Source organism: Botryllus schlosseri, unplaced genomic scaffold (assembly GCF_051294905.1).
Source record: "Botryllus schlosseri isolate E-star unplaced genomic scaffold, Bs_hap1 Bs17a, whole genome shotgun sequence".
Lineage (NCBI taxonomy): Eukaryota > Metazoa > Chordata > Ascidiacea > Stolidobranchia > Styelidae > Botryllus > Botryllus schlosseri.
This window is the reverse complement of record NW_027648626.1, coordinates 2,689,440-2,717,300: the sequence shown is the minus strand read 5'-3', so window position 1 is coordinate 2,717,300 and position 27,861 is coordinate 2,689,440. Positions and strand designations below refer to the sequence as shown.

Here is a 27,861-nt window from a genome sequence, read left to right as displayed (position 1 = left end):
TGTATGTCGCAAAGAGTGGCGAGGGGAGGAGCTAGTTCAATGCGACACGTGTGAGTCGTGGTTTCATGATATCTGTATTTTCAAAGGCACTGATCTGAACCGTTAAATATTTCAAGCACATGAGCGGGGAATTGTCACTATACAGCTCAAAAGACAGTTTAGTCGTTTATCCGAATCCTGAGGTGTTAGGGAACGCTTTGATTCATAGTTTTAAAGACAAAAAACGAAATTTCCGAGAATATGTAAACGAAGTGCTGCATTTTGAAGGAATGATATTTTTCGCAATGGCACTGAAAAATCAGGACAACAATTCAATATCAAAAGACTTTGGGTTTTCATTGGATTAATTGGAATGATATGCTGCATGAATTCAAATAATTCGTTTTTTCTCTAAATACGTCCATTTCTAGAATCCTATATCTACATCGAGTATGCTTTACAAAATACACGCTTCGAAATTACATTTTCAATTTGCATATTAATCCGTCTGAAACTCATTGATTCGAGGGGAGTTGCTGACAAAACTTAGCGACGAAGAAAGCAGGACAGGACATAGCATGGTAAAACAGAAATTGACCAGGAATCGAATTATCGTTAATATCATGATGTAATACTTATCCCAATATATAATATATCAGCAGCACAGGGCACGCCGTTACATTTTGGGTGTCCTAATTGTCGATTGAATCTGACCGAAAATGGAATTGGACGAGAAGTCGTATTTGACGTAAAATCGTGCATTTTGATCTTAAAAAAGTACACAATTTCTCAACATTTTGATATTGTCATTAATATCATGATTTATTACTTATTCCAATATATAACATATCCGAAGCAGAGGGCACGCCGTTACATTTAGGGTGTCCTAATCGTTGATTGAAATAGACCGAAAATCGAATTGGACGAAAAGTCGTATTTGACGCAAAATCGTGCATTTTGATCTTGAAGAAGTACGCAATTTCTCAACTTTTTGATATTATCGTTAATATCATGATGTAATACCTATCCAGATATATACCATATCCGAAGCAGAGGGCACGCCGTTACATTTTGGGTGTCCTAATCGTTGATTGAAATAGACCGAAAATCGAATTGGACGAAAAGTCGTAATTGACGCAAAATCGTGCATTTTGATCTTGAAAAAGTACGCAATTTCTCAACTTTTTTATATTATCGTTAATATCATGATGTAATACCTATCCAGATATATACCATATCCGAAGCAGAGGGCACGCCGTTACATTTAGGGTGTCCTAATCGTTGATTGAAATAGACCGAAAATCGAATCGGACGAAAAGTCGTATTTGACGCAAAATCGTGCATTTTGATCTTGAAAAAGTACGCAATTTCTCAACTTTTTTATATTATCGTTAATATCATGATGTAATACCTATCCAGATATATACCATATCCGAAGCAGAGGGCACGCCGTTACATTTTGGGCGTTCTAATTGTCGATTGAAACTGCCCAAAAATCGAATCGGACGAACAGTCGCATTTAACGCAAAATCACGCATTTTGATCATAAAAAAGTACGCAATTTCCCAACTTTTTGATATTGTCGTTAACATCATGATTTAATACTTATCCCAATATGTAACACATCCGAAGCAGAGGGCACGCCGTTACAATTCGGGTGTCCTAATTGTCGATTGAAACTTGAAAATCGTGCGTTTTGATCTTCAAGAAGTAGGCTACGTAAAACCATACGATGAAATAGTTTTGCGAATATATAAAATGTCCGAAGCAGAAGCAACGCTATTGCATTTTTTTGTTTTTATTGTTTATTGAATAACTTATAAATTGCGGCATTACAGTCGACCTATACCAAACACGAACATGACGTTGATCGCAATAATCGTAATCATTTATATTCTGATGTGCTCAAGACACATAGTGTGTAATGCGATGTAGTTAACCGGCAAGAAGGTGTTGCATTTACCTATGATGGTATTTTAATCAAACAACGACTAAAGCCAATTGGCCGATGTAACAGTGTGGGATAGGCTGTCTTCGTTAAACGTTATTATTTGTTTTTTTTTCTGCTCGATATCACATATAATCTTTTGTGGAGTCTTTCTTCGGGCGTCTTGACGCCGTAAGAAACAGTCAAACATGGGGGAAGGAACACAAATTAACCTCTGATGCTTCGGCTACAGGCGAGAATCGAAATAGGTCCGCCTGCGTAGATTACGTAACGGCTGAAAATTTAGATGCCATAAGTACTACCTGGCGGTTGTAAAATGAAGCACTCCTTCCAAGTTTCGATGACATATTGTATTGATCATGCCGTTTGCGCTATTTATTGATAAAACTCGCGTGTTTCAGTTCGTTTGCACTCCAAATCTGTCGCGAAATTGTTTTTCCGGTTATAATATTTGATCTTAGCTCAAGTGAATCATTCCGACAACAATGACTCAAGCGATTTCGGAAATATGACGTAAGCATTTTCTGGCAGAATCACAGTGGTGTATTGTCTCTTTGCTCCAAACTGTCGGCAAAAAACATACCTATTTTACTTCTACTCTGTTTGATCGCTTGTGGGACGGATCAATCGAATGATGCCATATTGCTACCTGCAAATCCATACAACTGTTTCTTATCTGATAAGCTGATCAATAGATCCCTAGACTGAAAAAGCTTTTGGTTGGATTGTAGATGTGAGTAAGAAGGTGCTTTCTGTTTACAAATACTAGGGTTACTTGCCCTCCATTGGTAGATCAACATAGAGAATTGTAGCCTACGAACCTGGATGATTTGTTATCATCATGTTTGAGACTGGAGTTACATTAATATTGTTACCTTGTACCATACCTTGGAATTCATATAGATGAAGGTCTAACATGGCATGATCATATCACCAATGTATGCACAAAAGTTTCACGGAACATTTGGTGTATTATGGAAGCTTAATCGAATAGTTCCAAAACCATTTCTCCGTACTCTTTATTTTTCGATCACACATTCCCACCTACAGTATGGTATTATAATTGGGGGATCTGCTACCAAAACCCTATTGAACCAGCTTCAGGTCGTTCAGAACAAAGCATTAAGAGCTATTGCTCGAATACCACTCTATAGTCGACTTGATCCATACTGCAAAAAGTTGCGTACCGTATTCTTAAAGTTAGTGATATCTATATCTTTGAACTAGCCAAAGTAATGTATAAAATTGCCCAGCTGCAAGTCCCTGTATCCTTACAGAACTATTTTCAATACTGTAGAGATGTCCATAGTCCTGACACGCGGTCTGCCGCAATCGCCAACCTATTTATGTCCCACTCTGATCTAGAGGTTTCCCTCCATTTAAACGAGCAGGGATTGATGTATGGAACAAGCAAATTCCGTCACACCTAAAAAGCTCCAATTATAATTCGTTTAGGACAGGGATGATGGACTCTCTTCTGAGCAAATACTAGTCAATGCTTGTACAATGTCCATTATCAGTTATAAATCCTCAACCTACTTGTTCTTTTTTGCATATTGATTGTGACTGTCTGTAACTGTTATGTGTTTCATATTGTATTCTTTGTTATTGCTGCTATTGCTTTTTGTAAGATACATTCTGTATTAGCTTACCCTGGTTCGTTATTACGGTATGAGGTTATCTATTTAAATAACCATTTGCCCTGGTTCCGGCTGACACAAAGACCGTCATGATCATATCGCCGGTACCAGTCAATACCGATAAACCACTGTTTGTGTTTGGTAAATATTGCATATTTATATGACTTCTATTCATTTTGGCATCATCGGTAGACGAAATAAATATATACCTCTCTCTCTCTCTCTTTGATGAATTATACCTAGTGAATTGGGCTAAATTCATTATTAAGAAAATGGTAGTTAAACAATTGTCTTGAAAACTTTCCTCCAGGAGCTGAGTTGACCGAAAAAAAATTTTGCGCCCCGCGCGATTTACATCCAATTCATAATTATTGCTCTGTATTTAGTCTGCATTTCATATTTAAAAATCTCTCAACCACAGTCGTAACCTTCCATGCCATCAAACTATCCGTTAGGTTTGCAATAGCATCCTGGATACGTTTTGTGATATGACGATAAGGGGACGCGAAATCTTTCACCATCATAAGAGGGGGGCTTGTCTTAAAAAGTTTGAGAACCACTGTTCTCAGGTAAATAGGCTACTTCCTATATCATTTTTAATGTTTAATTTCTGTCGCGACAGCCTAATCTCAAGGCCCACGCAGTTTGAAAGGTTTCAACTGCTAAACATCACAGAAATCCTAAACAAGATTAACATCAAGGAGTGTGTTTTCAGATTGGCTACTCCCGTTTTAATTATTTTAGTGATATGCGTATGAAAAACGATTCGCGCGTGTCTCACATAGATTCGTTGTCTGTATGGGTAGAATTAGGTAATTTATATTCTATTAACACATAGTAGAAGCGTGTCTGAAGCTAACATGGTTATGATGCTGTCAGCATTGTCTGTCCTGGAACTGAACCAAAAGTGGAATTAGTAAATCTATGGACAGAATGCTGCTCACAGATTTAAATTTCACTCCTGTTCTAAGAATCAGGACAACCGACTTTCATCTCCATATCCAACTATATAATCATATACCAATATCAATAATACGTTTTGGTTATGATCCCTATTTTATATGTAGCGGCCTGCGTAATGGAATCAGATGTTGAATGCGGCCCGCGAGCTCAAAAGTTTGCCCACCCCTGATCTACCGTATTACTAAAACGATATGCTTTTTGAAGGCAACTCGATGAGCGTCAAGTAGCCACTTGAGTTACTCAAAAAAAAGTGTTGTCCACCATTCATATAAACTACCTGGCCATGCAGAGAAAATTCATGCAGAAACTATGGTAACTTATTGGCTGTACGGCAATCATTGGATGAAAATACCTTTGGCGGAGTTGTATGATACTGAATTTGGCCAACTGTCTTGGGCCGAAAATATTGGGATGAATATCGCGCTGTGTCTTATTACCCAATTGAATTCAACTTATTCAGGTGTGATGTCAAAATGGTGACTGAGCCAGTTGACATGGGGTTGTACGAGAAGCTTGTCGCAAAAGGCAAAGAGACGGCAGCCGAAGGAAATTTGGAGGAGTCTTTGGAAGCATTCAAAGCTGCTTATAAGATAAAGGAGACAGAAAAGATCCTCGGGAGGATAAACAAAATCGAGGTGAAAATGACAAAATAGCTGAATTCCTGAATGTTCTTGCTTGGATTATACCATAGCATATTACGATTGTCATAGGCAGAAAAACAGTTCACAATTGAATTTGTACCATTGGTATGCCATAAAGAGTAAGTCAAGCTGAACCTGGTTGTCCATTTGAGAGAAATGCTCGACTGTCGCCAATATACAGAAGTTGTTTTTCTGTTGCTGCCAGGAGTTTTCATGGCGATTCGCGTACAGGAGTGTAGGCCTACTTCAGCCTAGGAACTCTATTAATTGAATTTCTCTACTTCATCTGATCGCTATAACGATTGTCGCAATAGCTCTTACAAGAATACATCGTTAATGGATATTATTTCTAAGGTCATGTGTGTTAGGTCATCGTTTAACTTTCGCTGACTTGAAGATCGGTGTCTTATGTTTTGCTTCGCTATCTCCATGCCAACGCTTCAGCTCTCTCGTTTTCTAACTTTGTATATTTTTTGTGTGTGACGTCATGATTAGCGATATATAATATTGTTGAACATAGTTATTCGAATTCTCGCCATATTGCTGACGATATCACCCTGACGAGGGTCAGCCGAAAAGCTTCGGGAATAAAATGAATATTTTATTCAAATGTGGCACTAATAGTTTCGGTGGTGATATGCAAAGAAAACGATTGGCACTACTTTAATCTGTTGCTGACCAATGGCGATTTTAACGCAGAGCGATTGTTTGTAGTTGTATAATTGTATATCTGACTCCAAGAAGGTTGCGTTTACAATTCGCTGCGTGTTCTTCTTTCGTTCGACGGACCGGCGTACACGCCGTACGACCTTGTTGGCTGACGTACCACGGAGCCTGTCTATTGCACACGTATTCGATGGATCACACTGACGAATATATTTTGTTTCCGTCTCCCCGACTTGTAACTTTATTGAATATCACGTACAGTTCAAAATGCAATATATGTTTCTCGCAATTAGCGAAGTACTTATGAATGTCTATCGACTTCCGAACCGGCTAATAATCATGAGTGTATATCAACTTCCGAACCAGCTAATAATCATGAATGTATACATCAATGTCTCGACGTGGTATTACACACGTATATCTCTAAATGAACCCAACGCCGTACGATTTCATATTCCGTTATCTACGTTCACATGACAAATTATACAACTCAGGTTTCAGTTCAGGGAATTAGGTAAGGTTCACAACACTCCCTATTGCTCAAATCTTAAATGACGTGAACAATATATTTCGTTAAAGCGATCTACTTTCAGCGTCTCATGGAGGAATTGAAAGATGAAGAGGACGAGGATTTTGTCGAGTTGGACAATGGGTTGATAATATTTCGGAAACTTGTCGAAAGACTGTATCCGCATCAGGTGAAATTTAGATTTGTGGACGCAAGACTCGCATATTGGGTAATTCCCTTTCACGAGCCTCCTGACTTGGTATGTATTCCGTTGTAATTCCATGTACTCAGTTCTTGATTGCCCGCATTTCTTATTTCCTTCTGATGCTAGTCTGAATTGGGACTGAATAGATTGCGAGGACAATCAGCAGGCAGTATTGCACGAGACAACTTGCAAATTAGCCTACATGTCTTGTAGACTAATCTTTCATCTCTATAGGTCGATGGAATCAAGTGGATCTATGATCTTTTCAAGGACAAAAAGAAAGGTGGAATCTTGGCCGATGATATGGGGTAAATATTTTGTTAAGTTTGACCGTAATTGCTTCTTTTGGTGTTGGACGTTGGTGAAGTACCTGTGAGTGGGTTTTGGTACCTAATTCTAGGATTTTATCATTACGGTACATATTTAAATGATGAGAAATTGACTATTGGCTTTGCCTGCTGTCCAAGATTCCCACAGCAGACCACCGCTGGAGTCTTTCAGCCAGATGACCTTCCACCCTATTTACTCGGACTTGGGACTTGACTGGTTTTTCCTGTAATTGACCTCGTCGCTGCTCTTTACCCCAAATATACCTACAATAAAACCACATTCATGATTTATGTAGGTTATAATTTGCAACTCTCATACCAGCACTGTTTGCATCAGTCTTCTTCTAAACCAGTGATTCCCAACCGCGGCCCTGAGGGCCGCATGCGGCCCCCAGTTAGCCTTCTTGCGGCCCCCACAAAAATATTGAGAAATCGACTTTTGCTTGGCTTGGAGTCTGGAGTTTTCAATTAGGATTGCAGGAAAGTTGTGATTAGACTGCTAAGATTACGTCACTGCTGTTTCAATGTAATGTGCGCTAACTTTCCTGTTGAACGAGCAGTACCTATAGGTATAGATATAGGTATTGGCAGGACCGTAACTGCCCCACCCCAAGCCACCCCCCCCCCAATCGGGGGGAGCGAGCTCGGAGGGTGCCCAAAATTATTTAGTGAACTAGCATAAATTATAGAGTATTTTAGGAAGTTTTATGCAACTTTTTCAAAATTTTTTTAGGGTCTCAAAATACCTTAATTATTGGGTACTCTTCCAGCAAGATAAAATACGCAAGATCTATAGAAGTGGGCATATCGGCGTAGGCCATTACCGCGACACGACGCACTAAGACATATAAAGTTTTAGGCCATGTAACATGCGACTCCAAGAAGTGTGCCAGTACGATCGGCAGCGAGAAAACCTTGGCCGAAAAGGACTGCCCTTACGCTGACCGAAAACTTCGTTATGTATATACAAAATACATATAGGTGGCTTATAATTGACCATAGGCGCCTAAATGTCTGGCGCCGAATGTTCCTGTCTTGGCAATCCGAACCTCACGTGACAAATAGGCTACCATCCCGCAGGGAAGAATTATATGCCAGTGAAGAGCTATACCAATTTGAAATCGTGTGCATCTTTTAGTTTAGTACGTTTGGGCGATCCTATATTTTTTGATATAGCAGACTGGAGGTCACGAAATAACATCATGTAACGAAGTCGTACCAACGGGTCCGCCCGTCCGAATATGTTTAATTATTATTTACGGGCCCTACAGTTTCCAAGACATCTCACTCAGCTCTACCGGTAAATCTGATTACGTGAGCAGAGAGGACAAGTAATTGATAGCAATATATATGCAATTTCCGATCTTATTGGCCTATTTTATTTTGAATTATCGAAAATTTTCGCACTCCACGCTGGCTCACTAAACGGTGATCCTGATTTCGTGGCAGAAGCGAACAACGGGACGGGGGGTCGGTTTATCACCCTATGGGAGCTCAAGACCTAAGTGTTTTGGGGGCCCTGACGAAGTGCTGTTTCGTTCCTACCAATGGGTATACGCCCGAAGATGTTTAATTATTATTGAGTGGTCCTACCTTTTCAAACACAACTCACTCGGCTCAACAGGTCAATCTGATTACGTGAGCAGAGAGAGGATAAAAATTGATACCAATATATATGCAATTGCCGATTATATTGACCGATTCAATCATGAATTGTAAAAATTTTTCGCGCTTCGCGCGATCAGTCGAGAGAAGCTTCCTAAAACGGACACCCAATTTAGATGATAAATAGCGGCAAACAGCCATCTACCCTGAGGGGGGCTGGGGGCTTCGAAGTTCGGTTTAACACCCTATGGGGGGCCCAAGAGCAACGTTTCGGGGGGACTGACGAAGTGCTGTTACGGCTCTGGGTATTGATAACTAATTTACGGATAGATGTGCAACAAGTGACTCACGATTGAATACACCGAGATGCGTACCGCTTAGCCAGCAAAAAGCAGCATAATTGGTAGTCCTATAGCTCGCGACCAAAGCGTACGAATAATTTGATATGTCGGTGTTTATCGAAAGCAAGTGTCGCACTGATTGCAAAAATACGAATTGAAATCTCGCCAGGGCATTAAAACTACTCCGAAATAGCCAGCAAAGGTTGATTGTTCTGAACAACGGGAGCGCGGCAACACAATGGCCAATGGCGTCAAGCGAATGATCGGAACAATGCACAATATTCATATTTTGGTGACGATTTTGGGTTCCTTTCATTGCCCTGGTATTCGTGCGGCCCCGACCGTACTCTGAAATTCTAAATTTGGCCCTGCCACCGAAAAAGGTTGGGAACCACTGTTCTAAACCAATGCGACTTAGGCTGCAATTGTGACTCCTAAACCTTCACCCTAGGGACTAATAATGTTCAGTGTTCAGAGACACAGGACTCAAACAGCACCAGTATCAGTTTATTCATATAATTTCACCATTTCAAAATACCACAAGACTGCAATACAATGAATAGATAGGAAGGTGACAACCCGACAGAACATGTGGTATGATGTGTGTATGGTGTGAAATATCGATAGGAAATACCGTAATACATATTCTATATGTATGTCGTACAACGTAAAATATTCGTTCATTCATATGCATTCGACATTACACACGTAATTTGATCACACAGACAACGTACTTTGTTTCTGCGTCCAAGATTTGTAAATTTATTGAATTGTTCAAAAATGGATATAGAATGCATATGAATGAATGAATATTTCTACGTTGTATGACATACATAAATATTCCGTATTATTTCCTATTTCACGATATACACGTTTTATATCACATGTTCTGTCGGATTGTCATTACCTGAATAAAGTTTCGAGATACTACATACACTTCAATCTATTTAATGTGACACTCATGCAGTATTGGGATCAAGTCACTACCTTCGAGTCACGAGTCATTTCGAGTCATTGCACATTTTGACTCGAGTCAAGTCAAGTCAATCGATTTTCAAAGGTGACTCGAGTCAAGTCAAGTCACTCGATTTTTGGAGGTGACTCGAGTCAAGTCGAGTCAAGTCAAGTCACGAGTCAAGTCACATTTCAAGTCAAGTTGCCTTTTCGAAGTATGAGGCATGATTACGTCATTGCAATTTGCTAGATGTCTGAAATACAGATTGAGTGGTCATTAATTCCTAACCGATGAACGAATATAGAGTTGAATATACTCTCAAGAAGACGCTGTATCTCTCACATATACGTAGAACTGTTGAACCTCGTATTTGCATAGCCTCAGTATAAAGTTACCAGCCAAAATAGAGAATAGACAAACAAATTTATAAGATGCAACACATTATCCATTTACCACTTTGATGTTACAATTCGAGCCTGCGCCAATGGGTCAGAACTATACTAACTATATTTCATTTCAATAAGACAAGAGGTTTGGCTAAGGTAAGAACAGAGAAAAGAAATAGACATTTCGCTATTTTATTACTTTATACTCGAGTTACGACAACGTAAGCTGTAAGCTTCGATCACTTCGTTTGCGGTCAATTTATTTGTGAGAGAACAATCGAGACTCAGTGAAACGCACAATATTTGAATGATTATTCGCTCTCACGGGTTACACCAGCGTTTCGCGAACAATCCGAATATATGCAAGATACAGTGATTTTTATCCACACCGATTACTTGATGACTTGAAATTGACTCGTGAATTTTGGTCCGAGTCACGAGTCAATCCACATTTCTGATACGCCGAGTCAAGTCAAGTCATTTCAGCAAAGTGACTCGAGTCAAGTCAAGTCATGCAAAAAAGGTGACTCGAGTCAAGTCATGACTCGAGTCATACCAACACTGCACTCATGTCGTTACCAATACATGTATCACTTCAACGACTTGGGGTAGTCTTTGAAATCATACGCACTGTGCAGAAAGAAATAAGGGATAACATTAAACGACTAGCGATAAAGACGAATAAATCCAGAAATTTGTGTAATAATGGAACTGATACATAAACTTGCCAATTTCTAGCTACCTAATATCTTCGATATGTATGTAGAGCACCCAGTAAAGTTCTTTGTAGTCATCTTTATATTTTGTCAAATATCCACAGTTACGAAATGTACCACCAAGTATAGTTGCGACACTTGCGAAGTCACCTATTTTACATATATTTAACTATCTACTTGGTTTGCATTATGGCTTCTTGTCTCGTTAGCAAACTATCTTTTCCAATTTCATTGCAGTCTGGGCAAGACAATTCAGGTGATCGCCGCGCTGTCGGCCATGTTTAACATGGAGGTGATAAACCATGTCCTCCTTGTCCTACCACTCTCGCTCATACCAAATTGGACCAGGGAGTTTGAGAAATGGGCGCCTGGCATAAAGACCAAATGTTTTCACGGTACCACCCGGGAAAGAACCTCGGTAAGTGGAGTGGTGTGTGATTTTATTTGGGACTGTAGCATAGTGACAGGTCTCTACTAAGTTATGGATTGGTTTAGTGGAGGAGGAACAAGTTAGTTGCGAGTATTGTGGGATTTAATAATCGTTCATCAGTCATTTTTGCCCGTTTGTTATTCAGGCTTTGCAGTACTGCCAAAGGAAGGGTGGCGTCTGTATGACGACGTATGGGCTGGTGCAGACTCAGTGGGAACAGCTGGGCCAGACAGAGTATCGCAGCGAATTCGTTTGGGACTATATTATTCTGGACGAAGGCCACAAGATTAAAAACCCAACCAAAACAACGAAGTCGTTACATTCCATTCCGTCGAAAAACAGACTGATTTTAACTGGTACGGGGTGCGTTTTGTGTTGTTCCATTGCCTTTCATAGTCCACAGGCGCGGTCGGTAAAAATTTCAAGCTGGCAATTTGTGAAATAGTAGCATTTGTCTTGCTACCATAGGCGCCGAACCTGGGCATGCAAGGCATGCCAGGCATGCCTAGACACTTTTTAGGCATGCGGCATGCCTAGAATTCGGTTTGGCATGAATCGGCATAAACCCCGATTGTGTTATTTAGAACGAATCGCAATGTATTTCCGTTTACGACATTACCTGCTACCGCTTATGTGAGCGAGGTAACCCGTTGCGCGCGGCCAATTAGATACAAGCACTTTGCCAATTAACGAGATTTGTCTGTGCACAATGTAACGCGACGCGATCTACCGCTGAGATGATCGCGAAATTGTGTCATTGATTGCCGTGCGCTCGGCAATCATCGCTTGGGACGCTTGCCTGCTTTATCGCGTCTCCGACAAGCCTAGTTTCACTCGCTTGAACAATGAACATGATGAACAATCACATCAGCAGTAGGCCTGGTGCCATCGCTGCCTGCACTATCACATCTGCATTGGCACACACGATATTATCGCTTGCCTACACAATCGCATCTGCAACAGGCCTGGTACGAAAGATATCATCGCTGGCCAACTATCGCGTCTAGAGCCGAGCATGCGTTGGCTCCCATCTCTCGAGCCTAGCATGCGTTAGCTCCAATCTTTCGATGGCTTGGTGACAATGCCGTTAGGTGTTTGTTGGTTGGCGATTGTAATTAAAGAACGACATCGCTGACCTGAATGACATCGAATGTCCGCAGAAATGTGCGATTGTGAGTGCGCCGTGCATGCGTAAGTGAATTCCGCTATTACCTAAACATAACCATCAGAAGATGTGTGTCAACTGTCAAGGCTTGAGTTGTAAAAGACGAGAAATATTTGAACAACCTGAAATCGGTGCCATTATAGAACAGATTCCATAACAGCTCTGACATTTTGCCTTGCGCAAATCGTCGCCGAGGTTACGTAATACGCGTTGATAAGCAGCGTATTTAATTGTTCGCTAGCGATCAGGGACTCGCTAATTGACAGCGCTTCCGGACTCGTTGACAAGCTTATAATACGCGCAAGTTTGTTAACACGAAGATATTGCATAATCGGCATTTATGCAGGCACTTAACCCTCATGAATTGATGCTATATTATCACTAATTATCAATTCCGTCGGATCATGACGTCATTTCTTTGTGACGTCATTGAACTCGCATGCCTAAGGAACATTAGCGTTCGGCGCCTATGCTTGCTACACTACATTTAGAGTATGTTCTATCAGGAATATCCTTGGACTCTCCTGTTTTGGGAAATGACTCCCTTCATTCAAAGCCCAAACTTCACCGAAACTATGAATACATTACTGGAACAAAAACTGTGACCACTTCTCACTCAATGCCCCCTGGTAATTCTACAATGTAGGCCTACGTATTCTTCCTAATCAAGAACCTGCCATAAAGACTCAATATTCAGTCTTTGATGCACTTTAAAATCATTATTCTTGCCTAATCGGATGCCAACTTCTGATGTCATTTTCTTTGGCAATGTAACATATCATTTGATTTGGAAACTGAAATTACATTTGTCAACATAATTCTGGTGTGTATGATTGTAAAAAATATCTCTTTTTGCCGCATTTTGATATTGTCCAAATTTTTCAGAATTACAAGTCTTCATATCTGCATGAAATTTGACAAAAAAATTAGTAGTTTTCAAGATATGTATTTTGTATATCCTTGAATCGTGATTATCAATTTCCTAAATTCTTAACAGTGAGTTCTCTCCTTCTGATTTGCCCAAATTACTTTACCTAGTTCTATGTGACTTGAATTCAAAATTTGGTTCTCTAAGCTCAAGCAGTAGATGTATCGCCTGCAGTGGAATTATATTAGCTTTGCTCTTTAGCTTCAAGATGTGTGCAGAATGCAGTTATATCAATTTACTACGCTCGTTATCAGTTGATAAAGATCTGTGTTTGTATTGAGAATAATTAAAGAAATAATGTTTATGATTGTTCCCAGACAATGGGGCTTACAAATTTGCATTTGCGTCACAGGCACTCCGATACAGAACAACTTGAGAGAGTTGTGGGCGTTGTTTGATTGGATAATGCAAGGGACTTTGCTCGGCACTCAGAAAACTTTCAGGTCGGAATACGAGAACCCCATCACACGGGCACGTCAGCGGGTAAGATGTGGGAACATTAATACATACGACAGTGGTGGGAGAGATACGGGTTCCGTTTTTTTATTGTTTAAAATGAATGGAAATCTTTTGATACCTCGGAAATTAGTTTTAGAAGAGCTTGTTACTTCTGTTTCATTCCACTTGTGTGTATGTGTGTGTATTTTTTTAAAATCTGGATTGGATCCATGTCTGAAAAACTATGGACACTTCCTCTTGTTTCTGTGGACTGCTTAATTTAAATGCAGTGCCCCTAATCAGAAAAATGATGTCACTTATAGCAGGCGCGTAGCCAGCCGAAAAATAAGGAAGGGGTTTCAAAATAGAAGGGCGGGGTTTCGATGTTTTGCGAATTTACTTAATATAGCGTCAATTCATTAGGGTTAAGTACATGCGTAAATGACGATTATACATTATACAATATCCTTGTGTTCGCGATTATACGCGTTTGATAAGCTTGTCGACGAGTCCGGAAGTACTGTTAATTAGCGACTCCCTGATCTGTCGTCAACAATTAAATACCTGCGCTTATCAAAGCGTCTAGCAATTAAATACGCGCGCTCATCAACGCAGCCTCGTCGGCTATTTGCGCAAGTCCAAATGTCCGAGATTTTTGGGAATATGTGCCATAGTGACGCCGATTTCAGGTGCTTCAAACCTGTCCTATTTTATAACTCAAGTCGATACACATATTCTGATGGTTATGTATAAGTATTAGCGGAGATATATTACGCACGCGTCGCACATGTTTACGGACATTCGATGTCTTTCAGTTTCGCGATGTCACTCTTTAATCACAATCGCTAATCAGCATACAATCAACGGCATGGTCTCCAAGCCATCGAGAGATAGGAGCCAAACCATGCTAGGCCCGAGACACGATAGTTAGGCTAGCGATGGAGTTAGGCTAGCGATGATCTATTGATATACACTTACGTATTAGGCCTATTGCAGATGCGATTGTGTAGGCCAGTGGTTCTTAACCTTGCCACCAGCGCCCCCCAGGGGGCGCTGGTGAACTTGAAGGGGGGCGGAAACGCTCAGGGGGCGATATGGGGGGCGCTGGGCTCAGGGGGGCGGTATGGGGGGCGCTGGAGAAAAATGGCTTCGCAGTAGATGATGTGGTGATAGGACATATCCTTAATGAGTATTCAGAGCAAATTAACACCGAAAACGTCGTTACATATAGCCTTCAAAATACATATAGGTTTAATTGTCCATGAACGCCTAAATGACTGACACCGAATGTTCCTGTCTTGGCAATCAGAACCCCAGAAGACGAATTCCATCTGGCAGGTAAAAATTCTATGTCAGTAAGGAAATATCAATCTGAAATCGTTTGCGTCTTTTAGTTTAGTACGATTGGGCGACAGGTATATTCCTGTTGGACGATATCCCCGTTGAGCGATTCTATATTTTTTGATATTGCAGACAGGGGGTCATGAAATAACATCTTGCAACGAAGTCATACCAACGGGTTCGCCCGCCCGAATATGTTTAATTATTAGTAACGGGCCCTACAGTTTCCAAAAAACCTCACAATGTTCGCTTTAAGTTTTGATGAGTCTGCGCACACTCAACAACTCACTGCGCTGACCCTTGGACAACAGTGCGTAACGACTAAAATAAGGTAATAACTCCGGATTTGTTGTGCGCAACGTAGATTTTCTGTGTGCAGAGACCGTGTCAGCACTGCGCGGGTGCGCAGCTTGGAGGGAACATTGCACCTCACTTAGCTCTACCGGTAAATGTGTTTACGTGAGCAGAGAGAGGATTAAAATTGATCTCAATTTACATGCAATTCCCGATGATATTGACCAATTCAATCATTAATTAGTGAAATTTTTCGCACTTCGCGCGAATAGGCGAGAATAGCTGCCTCAGTAAATGGACACGCAATGTAGATACCTAATAGGCTATCAGCAAATAGCGGACAGCCTAGTGGGGGTCTGGGAGTGAAGTCCCCCGGAAGTTTGGTTTCTCACCTAATGTGGGCCCAGGACCAACGTTTTTTGTTTGGGGGGGGGGCTGTTACGGCCCTGGTAACGAATAATTGTACCTGCGGGCACGCCCGAATATGTTTAATTAATAATTACGTGCCCTGTATTTTCCTATACAACAGCTCACTCAGTGCTACTGGTAAATCTGATTACGTGGGCTGAGAGGATAAAAAGTTTATATAGCGACTTATATATGTAATTATCACCTATCCATTCATGCATTATGGAAAAGTTTGGTACTTAGGGCGACCAGGCCACACAAACATTGCTGACCATCAAATCACGATATGGGGTTCGTGGGGGCGAAGCCCTTAGAAGTTCGGTTTATCACGCTATGGGTGCGCAAGGCAATCTTTTTTAGGGGGGTTAACGAAGTGCTGTTACGGCCCTCCCTCTTACTCATTGTCTTTATTACATTCCTTAAAATATGAAGTTGGGGGGGGGGGCGCTGGAGCACGATAATTTTTGAAAGGGGGCGCTGGAAGAAAAAAGGTTAAGAACCACTGGTGTAGGCCAACCAATGATATCGTGCGCTTATCAATGCGTCGAACAGCTAAATACGCGCGCTTAGCAATGCGTCTTACGTCTTACATAGCCTCTGCAACGATTTGCGCAATTCAAAATGTACGAGTTTTTATGGAATACGGGCTATAATGACGCCGATTTCAGGTGGTTCAAACCTTACCTCTTTTTAGCCTTGACACACAGCTTTTGATGGTTATGTTCAAGTATTAACGGAAATCAATTACACATGTACGTACGCACGCGTCGCATATGTTTGCGCACATTCGATGTAATTCAGTTTCGAGATGTCACTCTCAATCACAATCGCTAATCAGCATATACTTAACGACCATTTTATCCGAGCCATCGGGAAATATGAGCCAAAGCATGGTAGGCCCTAGACGCGGTAGTTAGGCTAGCGATATATTTCGTATACTAGGCCGCTTGCAGATGCGGTTGTGTAGGTCAGCGATGATATCGTGCACACCGGGCCTATAGCAGATGAGATTATTCAAGCCAGCGGAACTAGGCTTGTTGGAGACGCGACAAATCAGGCTAGCAACTATTGACGAGCACGCGGCAATGAATGATCTAATTTCACAATCATCTCAGCGGATGCTCGTGTCGCGTTACATTGTGCAGTGCATCGCGCACGGACGCTGATTGGCTACACGCTTTTCGCTAATTGGCCGCACTCAACACTGATAATACGACTTATTGAATTGCAACCGACCATTAGCGTCAGAACGATCATTTCAAAAGAAAGGGGTTTCGCGTTTAAGAAGGGGGTTTCACGCTTCTAAAGGAGGGGGTACCGACCCCCGAAAATCCCCCCTCTGGCTACGCGCCTGACTTATAGCATTATGGTTTGCTGTCACTGTCTGTATAAATCTGTATTTTACTACAGGGTGCCTCAGGCGCGGACATTCACCTCGGAAACTACATGGCCGAGAGCCTCAGGAAAATTGTGGACCCGTATATTATGCGAAGGACTAGGGTACAGATTTTACCTGCCAAGGTAGCAGCAACTTCTACTTAGAGGATTACTTCCACTGCATCGTCATCTGTGAATATAGGGAGCACGGCATTCTGTCGTGGCCACACACCGTACAAGCTGTTTTTTGGAGCTACAGCTCGGGAGCACTTGTCCCGAAACTGCGATACAACACTATCAGTGATGCGACTTTGAGATGGGTATAGATTCTGACGGGAAATAACTTTGACGAATTTGGTCAGATTTGGATTCAAAATTCCAGGCAAACTGAATTGGACACGGAATTTACATTCAACCTTTGAATAATTCTGACTTAGCCCGATGGCCGTGATACAAAAGGAATACAAACACATTTTGGTCCAATTAGGACATAGAATTGCAGGAGTTTAAATCTAAATTCACTCGATGAATCCGAGCCAATATCAGATATAGAGTTGGGAAGGATAAGGATGTAAAATTAATGCGGTGGGATTTAGGCGCATTGACTGCGAATTTAGCAAGTCAATTTTCAGATACGGTTCGTGCTCACACGGATTACTGCAAATCTAATGAATTCAGAATTCGGGTGGAAACTTGAACTTGCGTATATTACTCACAATCGACGTTCATGGCAGAACTCTCTTGGCCCTTGTCGTCTTCAAAGTTTTCACGGTTAGTACAAAAGTCAGCAGCACATCCGCAGCGAGGGCCGCACTTTCGGTTTCTCTTTACGCAGCCGCCATATGCGTCTGAATAGTTACAATTGACAGCTCGAACCGTCACAAAACAATCAGAATTCACATACAAGTATAAATACACCATTGGCATTTGTGAAAGAAAAAATAAATTTTGAGCATTTGGAAGTTAGTCAACAAATCTCGTTGAAATTGCCAAGAAAGGAATGACTTTGGTCTTATAGACATGAGTGCCGGACAGGCCCTTATGCAGCTAAGGGCATTTCGAAACCGTTTTGTCTGTCATTGCGGAACTGACATGTATTGAAAAGATGAACGGAATCCAGTAAATGAAAGACAAATATTGATCACGTGACTTTACAAAGTAGAATATTTGATGAATTAAAAATTGACTGAAACTGTACGAGTCTCTCTCGATTTTTGGATACGCCTAGTCACCCCAACACTTATGTCAAGTGGCAGGCCGCAGTCACGGCATGTAGCAGCGTGAGACCACAGTTGAAAGTCGCCAAGAATTCATTCCCTAGCAGGAGATCCGGAGTGTGAGGCACTTACATTTACAAGTATTATTCAAGGTCCTACAGGAGCAACCACTGCCGCTAGTTCTCTTGGGCCTTTTCCGGGGCGTGGGGTCACAATCGTCCTCTTCCTCGTCTTCATCCAAGACGCATTCCTATACAACGGACAGAATTATATAATATGCCAGTGGCCAGCGCCTAATAACAGCGGCCATTAAGGGTAGGGGAAATGTGTGTATTTATGCAGCCATTAGATAGCGCGTCATGATCGTGTTGCAAAGGTCAATCGCTACCTGACAGAAACATTATTCCACGAATATTCACAGCGTTGAGCCATATGTTTTTCGGTGCTGAGATATGACTAACCGGCAGCACCGGTAGTTCTAGTTACCGATTATGAAAAGCGACTAGCGAGTACTAGTCCTAGTTGCGCATTAAAAAAAATCTGCCTAGCTGCTGAGCAACCAGAAAACACGCATCGTCTGGAGTGAATCGTCATGTGAGATGTTATTGCAGCCATTGGTCGCTCAGTGACCACATAAATAACATTGGCATAGCCAGAAAGTAGGTTTTGACGGTTCAAACCGCCAAAACCAATCTGATAAAATCAAATCTAATGAGCTGGTTCGGAATTGAATCTGCTTAGAAAAGGATTTGAAAAGGTCGTTAGTTCCAGTTCATTTGGAGTTAAGTAGTTTGTACAAGTCTGCAGTCATATTGACGAGCAAACGCACACCTAACTACTCACATCGTCCATTTCAGCGCCGCTCTCCAAGCAAAACGACCCCACATTTTCAACCGGGTTGAAAAACATCGGCTTCTTCAACGGCGTCGCGATCTCTTTCCGCAACAGCCTCCTATGAAGTATCTTGTTCTCCTCTTGCAAAGTCCGCACCAATTCCTGCTGTTCCGCGATCCGGCCGCGTAACGTGGTCACCGTCTCATCCTCTGCGTCCACGCTTTGCAAACCAAACTTGTTCACGTAGTACGACATCTCGTCCTGGTGGCTTTTCTGCATGCTCGTTTTCTCTTCATCAAACTTGCTGGCCATCTCCTGTGCTTGTTTCCGAGCGCCGCGCAACATCTTGTCGCTTTCCGCCTTTTCTCTTTCGATCTCGCTCAATTTTCGTGTCATTTTCCACAACTTTGCTACCTCCCGCTGCAGTGTGTTTTTCAACTCTTGAATCTGCGCCTCCAGCTCTTTCACTCGCTGACGCCGTTTCTCGCTGAGCTCGTTAGTTTTCCTCGCGTTCTGCAAGGCTTCTTCCAAATTCGCTTTTTCCTGCGCCAAATTCTGTATGTCCTTGTCGAGCTGCTGCATTTTCTTTTCGTATTCCTCCTTGATCGCGACCATCTGTGTGTCGCTTTCCGCCTTTTCTCTTTCGTTCTCGCTCAATTTTTGTGTCATTTTCCACAACTTTGCTACCTCCCGCTGCAGTGTGTTTTTCAACTCTTGAATCTGCGCCTCCAGCTCTTTCACTCGCTGACGCCGTTTCTCGCTGAGCTCGTTAGTTTTCCTCGCGTTCTGCAAGGCTTCTTCCAAATTCGCTTTTTCCTGCGCCAAATTCTGTATGTCCTTGTCGAGCTGCTGCATTTTCTTTTCGTATTCCTCCTTGATCGCGACCATCTGTGTGTCGCTTTCCGCCTTTTCTCTTTCGTTCTCGCTCAATTTTTGTGTCATTTTCCACAACTTTGCTACCTCCCGCTGCAGTGTGTTTTTCAACTCTTGAATCTGCGCCTCCAGCTCTTTCACTCGCTGACGCCGTTTCTCGCTGAGCTCGTTAGTTTTCCTCGCGTTCTGCAAGGCTTCTTCCAAATTCGCTTTTTCCTGCGCCAAATTCTGTATGTCCTTGTCGAGCTGCTGCATTTTCTTTTCGTATTCCTCCTTGATCGCGACCATCTGTGTGTCGCTCGAAGCCATTTCTTTAGCAATCTCCTCTTTCAAAGCGAGAGTTTTCGTCAGACTCTGTAACTGTTTGCCTAAGTCTGCGTTTTTCATGGCGTGGTTAGACTCAATGGTTTTATCGGAAAGCTTCAGGTTACCTTCTGTAACATCAGCGCTATGCCCGATTTCTGTCGCGTTGACGTGCTTATCTAGAATCGCTGCCGAAGTCTGGTTTGGGTCGTCAATTTGAATTCCAGTCGCATTTTCGCAAAAACGCATCGGTTCAGAGAAAAAGTTCCTGTCCGATTCGTTGGCGAGATTCTCCTTAAACGAGCCTGCGTGTTGAAATTTTTCCGCCACGCTTTTCGCAGCGTCCGTCAAATCATTCAGCTTTTCTTTGTACTGATCACGGCTGATCTCAGTGACGATCACTTTTTCGCACATGCCGGCTTGGTACTGCAGCGCCTCTTGCAAATGCTCGCTCAAAGTCATATTTTCAGATTTGACCTTTTCCAATTCCTCCAAAATACGGTCGTAGCTTTCCGACGAATGTCGTCGTGAAGTAGTCGGCCCGGCTGAGTCCCCCCTTTCGAGCAATCGCAAATTCAACTCTGTAATTTCTTTACGCAGAGACGCAATTAGCATTGCTTGGGGTCGGGGATCACGGTTTACGACAGCCGCGTTTTTAATCTTACGCACCCTGTCCGCGTAACATAGAGTGCTTAATGTTTCTTTGTAATTTGAATCAGCGGGAGATACGCATGCAATCATCAATGTATGGCTGTTTCCTCCAAGAGAGCCTTGTAATATGCGTGTAAGTTTGGAATCGCGGTACTTGATATGGCCGCCGCGAGTCTTTTCATCCGCCAAAGCGCTGATTACGTTACCCAAGGCGAGCAGTCCTTCATTGATTTTGATACCTTCTTGAAGGCGCTCGCCTTCTGCCTTTGTGCGTTTGGTGCGCTCTGACCCAGCTAAATCGACTAAATGGAATTTCGAGGCAATTTTATCGTCAGCGTCGTGCGCTGCGACCGATTCCAGTATGATCGTGAAAATTGCGTGTGATCGCGACGATACCAAATTCATCGCGGTAGCAGCCGTCGTGCGGTTAGAATTGCCCTGTTCCATTAAACGCAACGTTGATAGCAAATCACTGACTGTGACCTCCGACAGGCCACTCACCACGGTACCCCCATCTGGGGCATCGCGAATAGTCAATTGCGTCGGGTCTGAACTGGGATTGAGCAGATCATGCAAATCTAGTTTGTATAGTTCGAGATACGATACCTTAACGGTATATTCACGGTCTTTATTTTCGCTTATGAATTTGAAGATATCAGAAATGACACGGGGTATGACGCCAGTCATTTCGCCCTCGCATTCGCCAGACGAATGTGCGGAACCCATCGAATAAGTCTTTCCGCTACCTGTCTGTCCGTATGCAATAACAGCGGCGTGATACCCTTTGAAGATATCTTTCGTCAACTTCTTGACGGCTGTGTTGTAGACTTCTTCTTGTCCAACGTCGCCGCCGAACACGTGGTCGAAAGTGAAGGGTCTGCTTTCGCGTAACACAATTTGGTTTGCGTTTGGTATGAATTCCAGGCACGTTTGGCATCCTTCGTTGATTTCTTTTTGAATAAGAGGCCGTCCTCGGACGACGGCCTTCACAGGGATGGAAATGGGGCGATTTGAGAAGTCGACGGCCATGATACCTTTATTAGGACTTGTCACAATTATTTTTGCTCGAGTGATTCAACTATCAAACTCAGATATGATAAAAATAACCTGGAAATTGAAGAAAAATCATTTGATTGCAGTTTTTCATATAGGCTTAGTGCGTGCCAGGACTTTAGAAAGGGTTCAAGGAGCGATGACGTGTAATCTAGGGTTGGGACTTCGGGATCAAATTTGAAATCCCGGGATCGGGATTTCCCGGGATTTTCGCTCCTCAATCCCGGGATTAGAAAAGTAGTAAAATAGACATACAAGTTACACAAATAACATTTAGTCCTTGTGATATTGAATTGACGCAAAACATAAGAGCATCAAGAGTATCATCGATTAGATCAGGGGTCCCAAACTCCAATTTTATCGCGGGCCAATTTCGTAGTTTTGATGACGCGGCGGGCAGCAGCATGAAATAGGGGTATAATATTTATTTCCCAGTACGCCTTTATTGTCGGACCTTGCAGATTGGCATTCCATACACATTGTGAAAATGTAATACACTATTGTAATATTCACGGTTGCCACGAAAAAGTCATATTTTTCAATATCATTTAAAAATATTGTTGTGCTTGGCATAATTTGGTGACATAAGGAGTTATATAGACAGTTAGAAACCATGCGAGACGACAAATGCATCGTGTCATTGTAAAGGCTGTCGCATTATAATTTAGCAGCTATGGTGGACGTTTGATGTGTGATAGCGATTCAGGTTTTTGGAGTGGTTTCAGTATGAATTTTCAAGTTCTCAAATCCGAAATTTTCGAGTTTAATATTGTCGAATGCTTGAAAAGTCAAAACGCCGACGTGGGCCTCAAAAACAGTTCTGGCGGGCCGCGTGTTTGAGGCCACTGTTCTAGACAATCAGCCGAGTTTGTGACACGGCTTTATTGCCAAAATAAGAGATATGGCGCTACATAAGCCTTGGTAGATGCTGTTCACAAATCCCGGGATTTCATCGGGACCAATCCCGGGATCGGGATTGCTTCAAATCCCGGGATCCCGGGATCTGGATTTCCCGGGGTCCCAACGCTAGTGTAATCTCTATATACAAAGAGATGTATATCGAAAGTGAAATGGTACTATTTTCACAAAAATCTTTTAGCTGCAGTCGGCATATAGTAGCTTTCTAAAGAAATGGCTATACCTATATAGGATAGGATTGCGGGCCTATACCCGCCGCCAAAATCATTTCAACAGATTTGACTTCAATTTGAGCGCAGAGCGTAGTTCCAAAACACGTGAAAACGTGTAATACGTTGTAATGAAATTATTATAAATCCGAGAAAAAATTATAAACTTTCTGTTTAATTACTTGATTAATCTATGCAGAAAAGCTCTCATCACGCAGGATTCATTTCAAAAAATAAAATGAGATTCCATGGGGGAAAAACAGCAATCATCTCAACATGGCTCCTCTGTAAAATCCAATGCGTATCATAATTTGTATGTACGTTACTTGTATAAACCGAGTCGGATGTTAGATTGAGAGATCGCACTTGGTATTTCGGCATATACTGCATGCTTCAAGTTCATTACGTCGATGAGCTGAACTTAGTTAGGGCTTATTTACTCCTACACGTTACCCTGCGTGAACGACCACCGGGACGAAGTTAGCCATCAAATTCTAGCCATCAAAAATAAATATCAGAACTACTGTGCAGAGTACCGCAGGTATCGGATGTATCACCAGGATCAAGTTTCCGGCCATGCCGCGGGGCAGCCATCGGCCACATACGATGTTTCGACGTAGGTTACGGTGAAATACTCATTAAATTGCCTTCAAATCAATAAAGCGCATAAATACTCGACTGATTTTATCGCATCACGTCATTTTTGAAACAACTAATAAAGAATATAAGCACGACTAGCACCTCAACACTGTTAACTCAACACAGCTATCTCGCGAATGACTATCTCCATCATGAAATTTTCACAGCTGCAAGGTATCGCTCTGCTGCAAACGAAATTTCGCAAAATGTAATTTTAGCACACAAAATCTGGATTGGACAAAACAAATATTGCTCCGACACGCTAAACGCCGTACCTCAAATGTCTCTAAACTATATGATACGCTCAACTAAACAGTCACTAAACTTAGAATCGAATCCATCTTCTCCAAACTAGAGACTGTGGCAATGAATGGCGTTCACATATGTATAGTTTGCAGGCAAATCTGACACCACACAAATTGTCAACTATCTCCAAGTGGCGCATTCAAATTTATCACGAAAAATATTCGACACCGATTTTCAGCGATATCGAAGTGGCGCAAGGTGTCCAACGGGCCCGATACGTTCGTCTGCTCAGTGATAAAAATTCAAATTTATTCACGAAAAATATTCGAAAATTTTCAAACTATAACCTGTGTCAAGGAATGACTTGCAAATATCTATAGCTTACAGTTACGCCAAGCAGCACACCAATTTTCAGCGATATCCAAGTGGCGCAAGGTGTCCAACGGGCCCGATACGTTCGTCTGCTCAGTGATAAAAATTCAAATTTATGCACGAAAAATATTCGAAATTTGCCAAACTATACCCTGAGTCAAGGAATGACTTTCAAATATCTATAGCTTACAGTTACGCCTAGCAGCACACCGATTTTCAGCGATATCCAAGTGGCGCAAGGTGTCCAACGGACCCGATACGCTCGAATGCACAGTCATAAAAATTCAAATTTATTCACGAAAAATATACGAAAATTTTCAAACTATAACCTGTGTCAAGGAATGACTTTCAAATATCTATAGCTTACAGTTACGCCTAGCAGCACACCGATTTTCAGCGATATCCAAGTGGCGCAAGGTGTCCAACGGGCCCGATACGTTCGTCTGCTCAGTGATAAAAATTCAAATTTATTCACGAAAAATATTCGAAAATTTTCAAACTATAACCTGTGTCAAGGAATGACTTGCAAATATCTATAGCTTACAGTTACGCCAAGCAGCACACCAATTTTCAGCGATATCCAAGTGGCGCAAGGTGTCCAACGGGCCCGATACGTTCGTCTGCTCAGTGATAAAAATTCAAATTTATGCACGAAAAATATTCGAAATTTGCCAAACTATACCCTGTGTCAAGGAATGGTTTTCAAATACCTATAGCCTGTAGTTAAACGTAACAGCACACCGATTTTCAGCGATATCCAAGTGGCGCAAGGTGTCCAACGGGCCCGATACGTTCGTCTGCTCAGTGATAAAAATTCAAATTTATTCACGAAAAATATACGAAAATTTTCAAACTATAACCTGTGTCAAGGAATGACTTTCAAATATCTATAGCTTACAGTTACGCCTAGCAGCACACCGATTTTCAGCGATATCCAAGTGGCGCAAGGTGTCCAACGGACCCGATACGCTCGAATGCACAGTCATAAAAATTCAAATTTATTCACGAAAAATATACGAAAATTTTCAAACTATAACCTGTGTCAAGGAATGACTTTCAAATATCTATAGCTTACAGTTACGCCTAGCAGCACACCGATTTTCAGCGATATCCAAGTGGCGCAAGGTGTCCAGCGGACCCGATACGCTCGAATGTACAGTCATAAAAATTCAAATTTATTCACGAAAAATATTCGAAAATTTTCAAACTATAACCTGTGTCAAGGAATGACTTTCAAATATCTATAGCTTACAGTTACGCCAAGCAGCACACCAATTTTCAGCGATATCCAAGTGGCGCAAGGTGTCCAACGGACCCGATACGCTCGAATGCACAGTCATAAAAATTCAAATTTATTCACGAAAAATATTCGAAAATTTTCAAACTATAACCTGTGTCAAGGAATGGTTTTCAAATACCTATAGCCTGTAGTTAAACGTAACAGCACACCGATTTTCAGCGATATCCAAGTGGCGCAAGCTGTCCAACGGGTTGAAAATGGACAGGCGCTATGAAAAATCTTGAATGTCGCTATTATTGATGCTGCGGCCCGCGGCGTCATCAAAATCTAGGAAATGGCCCGCGAGCACACGTAAGTTTGAGACCTCTGGACTACAGTTACGCCCAACACTACACCAATTTTCAGCGATATCCAAGTGGCGCTCGTGATTGCTTGACGTAGGCATGCAAGCACTTGACTTCATGGTGAATTGAAGATGACTCTGATTAAAACTAATACATTTTGATTGACTTGTGACTTGGCTAACATTATGTGGCTCCAATGAGTTGCGAGTTCGAGTCCGACCGAGGTTGACTCCAGAATTCCTACCGATTTATTGTATATGTTTATCTAGGCTCTTCCTCGCCACCTCGATTGGCGTACGCAGTGTTTTAAAAAAGCCTAGCAGTACCCGTGCTACAAGTCGGCAGCTACGAAATCAAAATAAAGCATATCGGCCTAGTGTAAATCACCATTGTGGTCGACAAACACCATGAATACCACCAACAAACCAGAATGACAACAACAACAACTACAGATGAACCGCGGCTTTTCAAAGCCATATTGCACCTGCAGAACACGCCCAGATAGTCATGCTGCAGGTGGATTTTGCGCGCAGCTGGCGCCAGTTAGGTCGAATACACATAAAATGAGACGGTTCAACTTACGCGGGTAGTTGCATAGAGACGGACATGGGGTCGCATTCAGTATAAAAACTCTCGATTTTTACAAATAGTCATTCATTGCTTACTGCGACTGCGTTACAAAAACGTCCTTTATGCAATCTCGTTATTACAACGTGTTTTCAAAATTATGGCATCACGCAACACGTTTGTGACGGATGACCAGATAGCTGCTGCTTTGGTTGATTTCTGCATAGCAGACATCGGGATCACACCTACGTGGAAACTCGTAGCGCAAAATTTCATAGGAAAATGTCGTCGTGGTAACGATAATTTGAAACGGTACATCAAGCTGCTACGAAGTCGATATGCTAGGCACAAAGTTGCTATATTATCGAAAAGAGCGGCTATGCTGTCTAAGGCCCAGGATTCTCCTCCTGATGATGTCCCGTCATACGAAGCGTGCTTGAACGGAGAAGAAGATGCTAATCCTGGTTTCAACCACTTATCGGAGCAGTTGCAACGGGCCGCTATACAGTCTGAGGCCAAGCATCCTCCCCCTGATGATGTCCCGTCATACGAAGTGTGCTTGAACGGAGACGCATCAATATCCGATGCATATCTCAACCCCGGTTACAACCACATATCTAAGAAATCGAATTCTTCATCGTGCCAAGCTGTGGAATCGCATCAACAGTTCGTGAACGGTACTTGCTTGTCTAAACAGCCACTAAAAAATTTGAATTTCGATGACACCTCGTCTGATGGTGTCGAGCCTCAGGAAAGTCTGGCGAGTCACAGTCCCTCCCATGAAGAACTACCGTTCTGTGATTCGGTGTCTCAAAGCTCTTCCTGTTATGCAGTATCTGAGGTGGAAGATTCACATCAGCACGTCTCTTCAGAAGCTTGCCAGCCATCCTTTAATCCGTCCCCCGGCTGCACGGAGCCAACACCGCATTTGTTACGGGGTGACCGTGTCTGGAGACCTAAAAAAAGACCGGAAAATGGGAATTTTCGAGTTAGCATGCATAATTGGTCTCGGATTGTTAACTCAGTTCGAGAACGAACTGTGCAATTTAATGGTTGGACGGACGTCATTCGAAAGGGATTGAAAAAATTCAATCCTTACTGCAGTTTTGCATTCAAAGGCCATAACTTCAAT

The 27,861-nt window shown here is 42.1% G+C and overlaps 2 protein-coding genes across 2 annotated transcripts; one reads left to right on the top strand and one right to left on the bottom strand.

The window, feature by feature from the left end:
* The first annotated feature begins 4,922 nt into the window (after positions 1-4,922).
* On the top strand, positions 4,923-17,428 carry LOC145459766 (DNA excision repair protein ERCC-6-like). The gene is made up of 7 exons (XM_080338316.1): positions 4,923-5,165; positions 6,431-6,535; positions 6,785-6,858; positions 11,120-11,300; positions 11,458-11,668; positions 13,758-13,888; positions 17,297-17,428. The coding sequence occupies exons 1-7, from the start codon at positions 5,004-5,006 to the stop codon at positions 17,426-17,428; spliced, it is 996 nt and encodes a 331-aa protein (XP_080194442.1). The 5' UTR covers positions 4,923-5,003.
* On the bottom strand, positions 17,395-22,177 carry LOC145459765 (chromosome-associated kinesin KIF4A-like). The gene is made up of 3 exons (XM_080338315.1): positions 19,324-22,177; positions 18,613-18,730; positions 17,395-18,111 (listed from the first exon to the last, which is right to left on the bottom strand). The coding sequence occupies exons 1-3, from the start codon at positions 22,168-22,170 to the stop codon at positions 17,972-17,974; spliced, it is 3,105 nt and encodes a 1,034-aa protein (XP_080194441.1). The 5' UTR covers positions 22,171-22,177; the 3' UTR covers positions 17,395-17,971.
* Between the last annotated feature and the right edge of the window lie 5,684 nt (positions 22,178-27,861).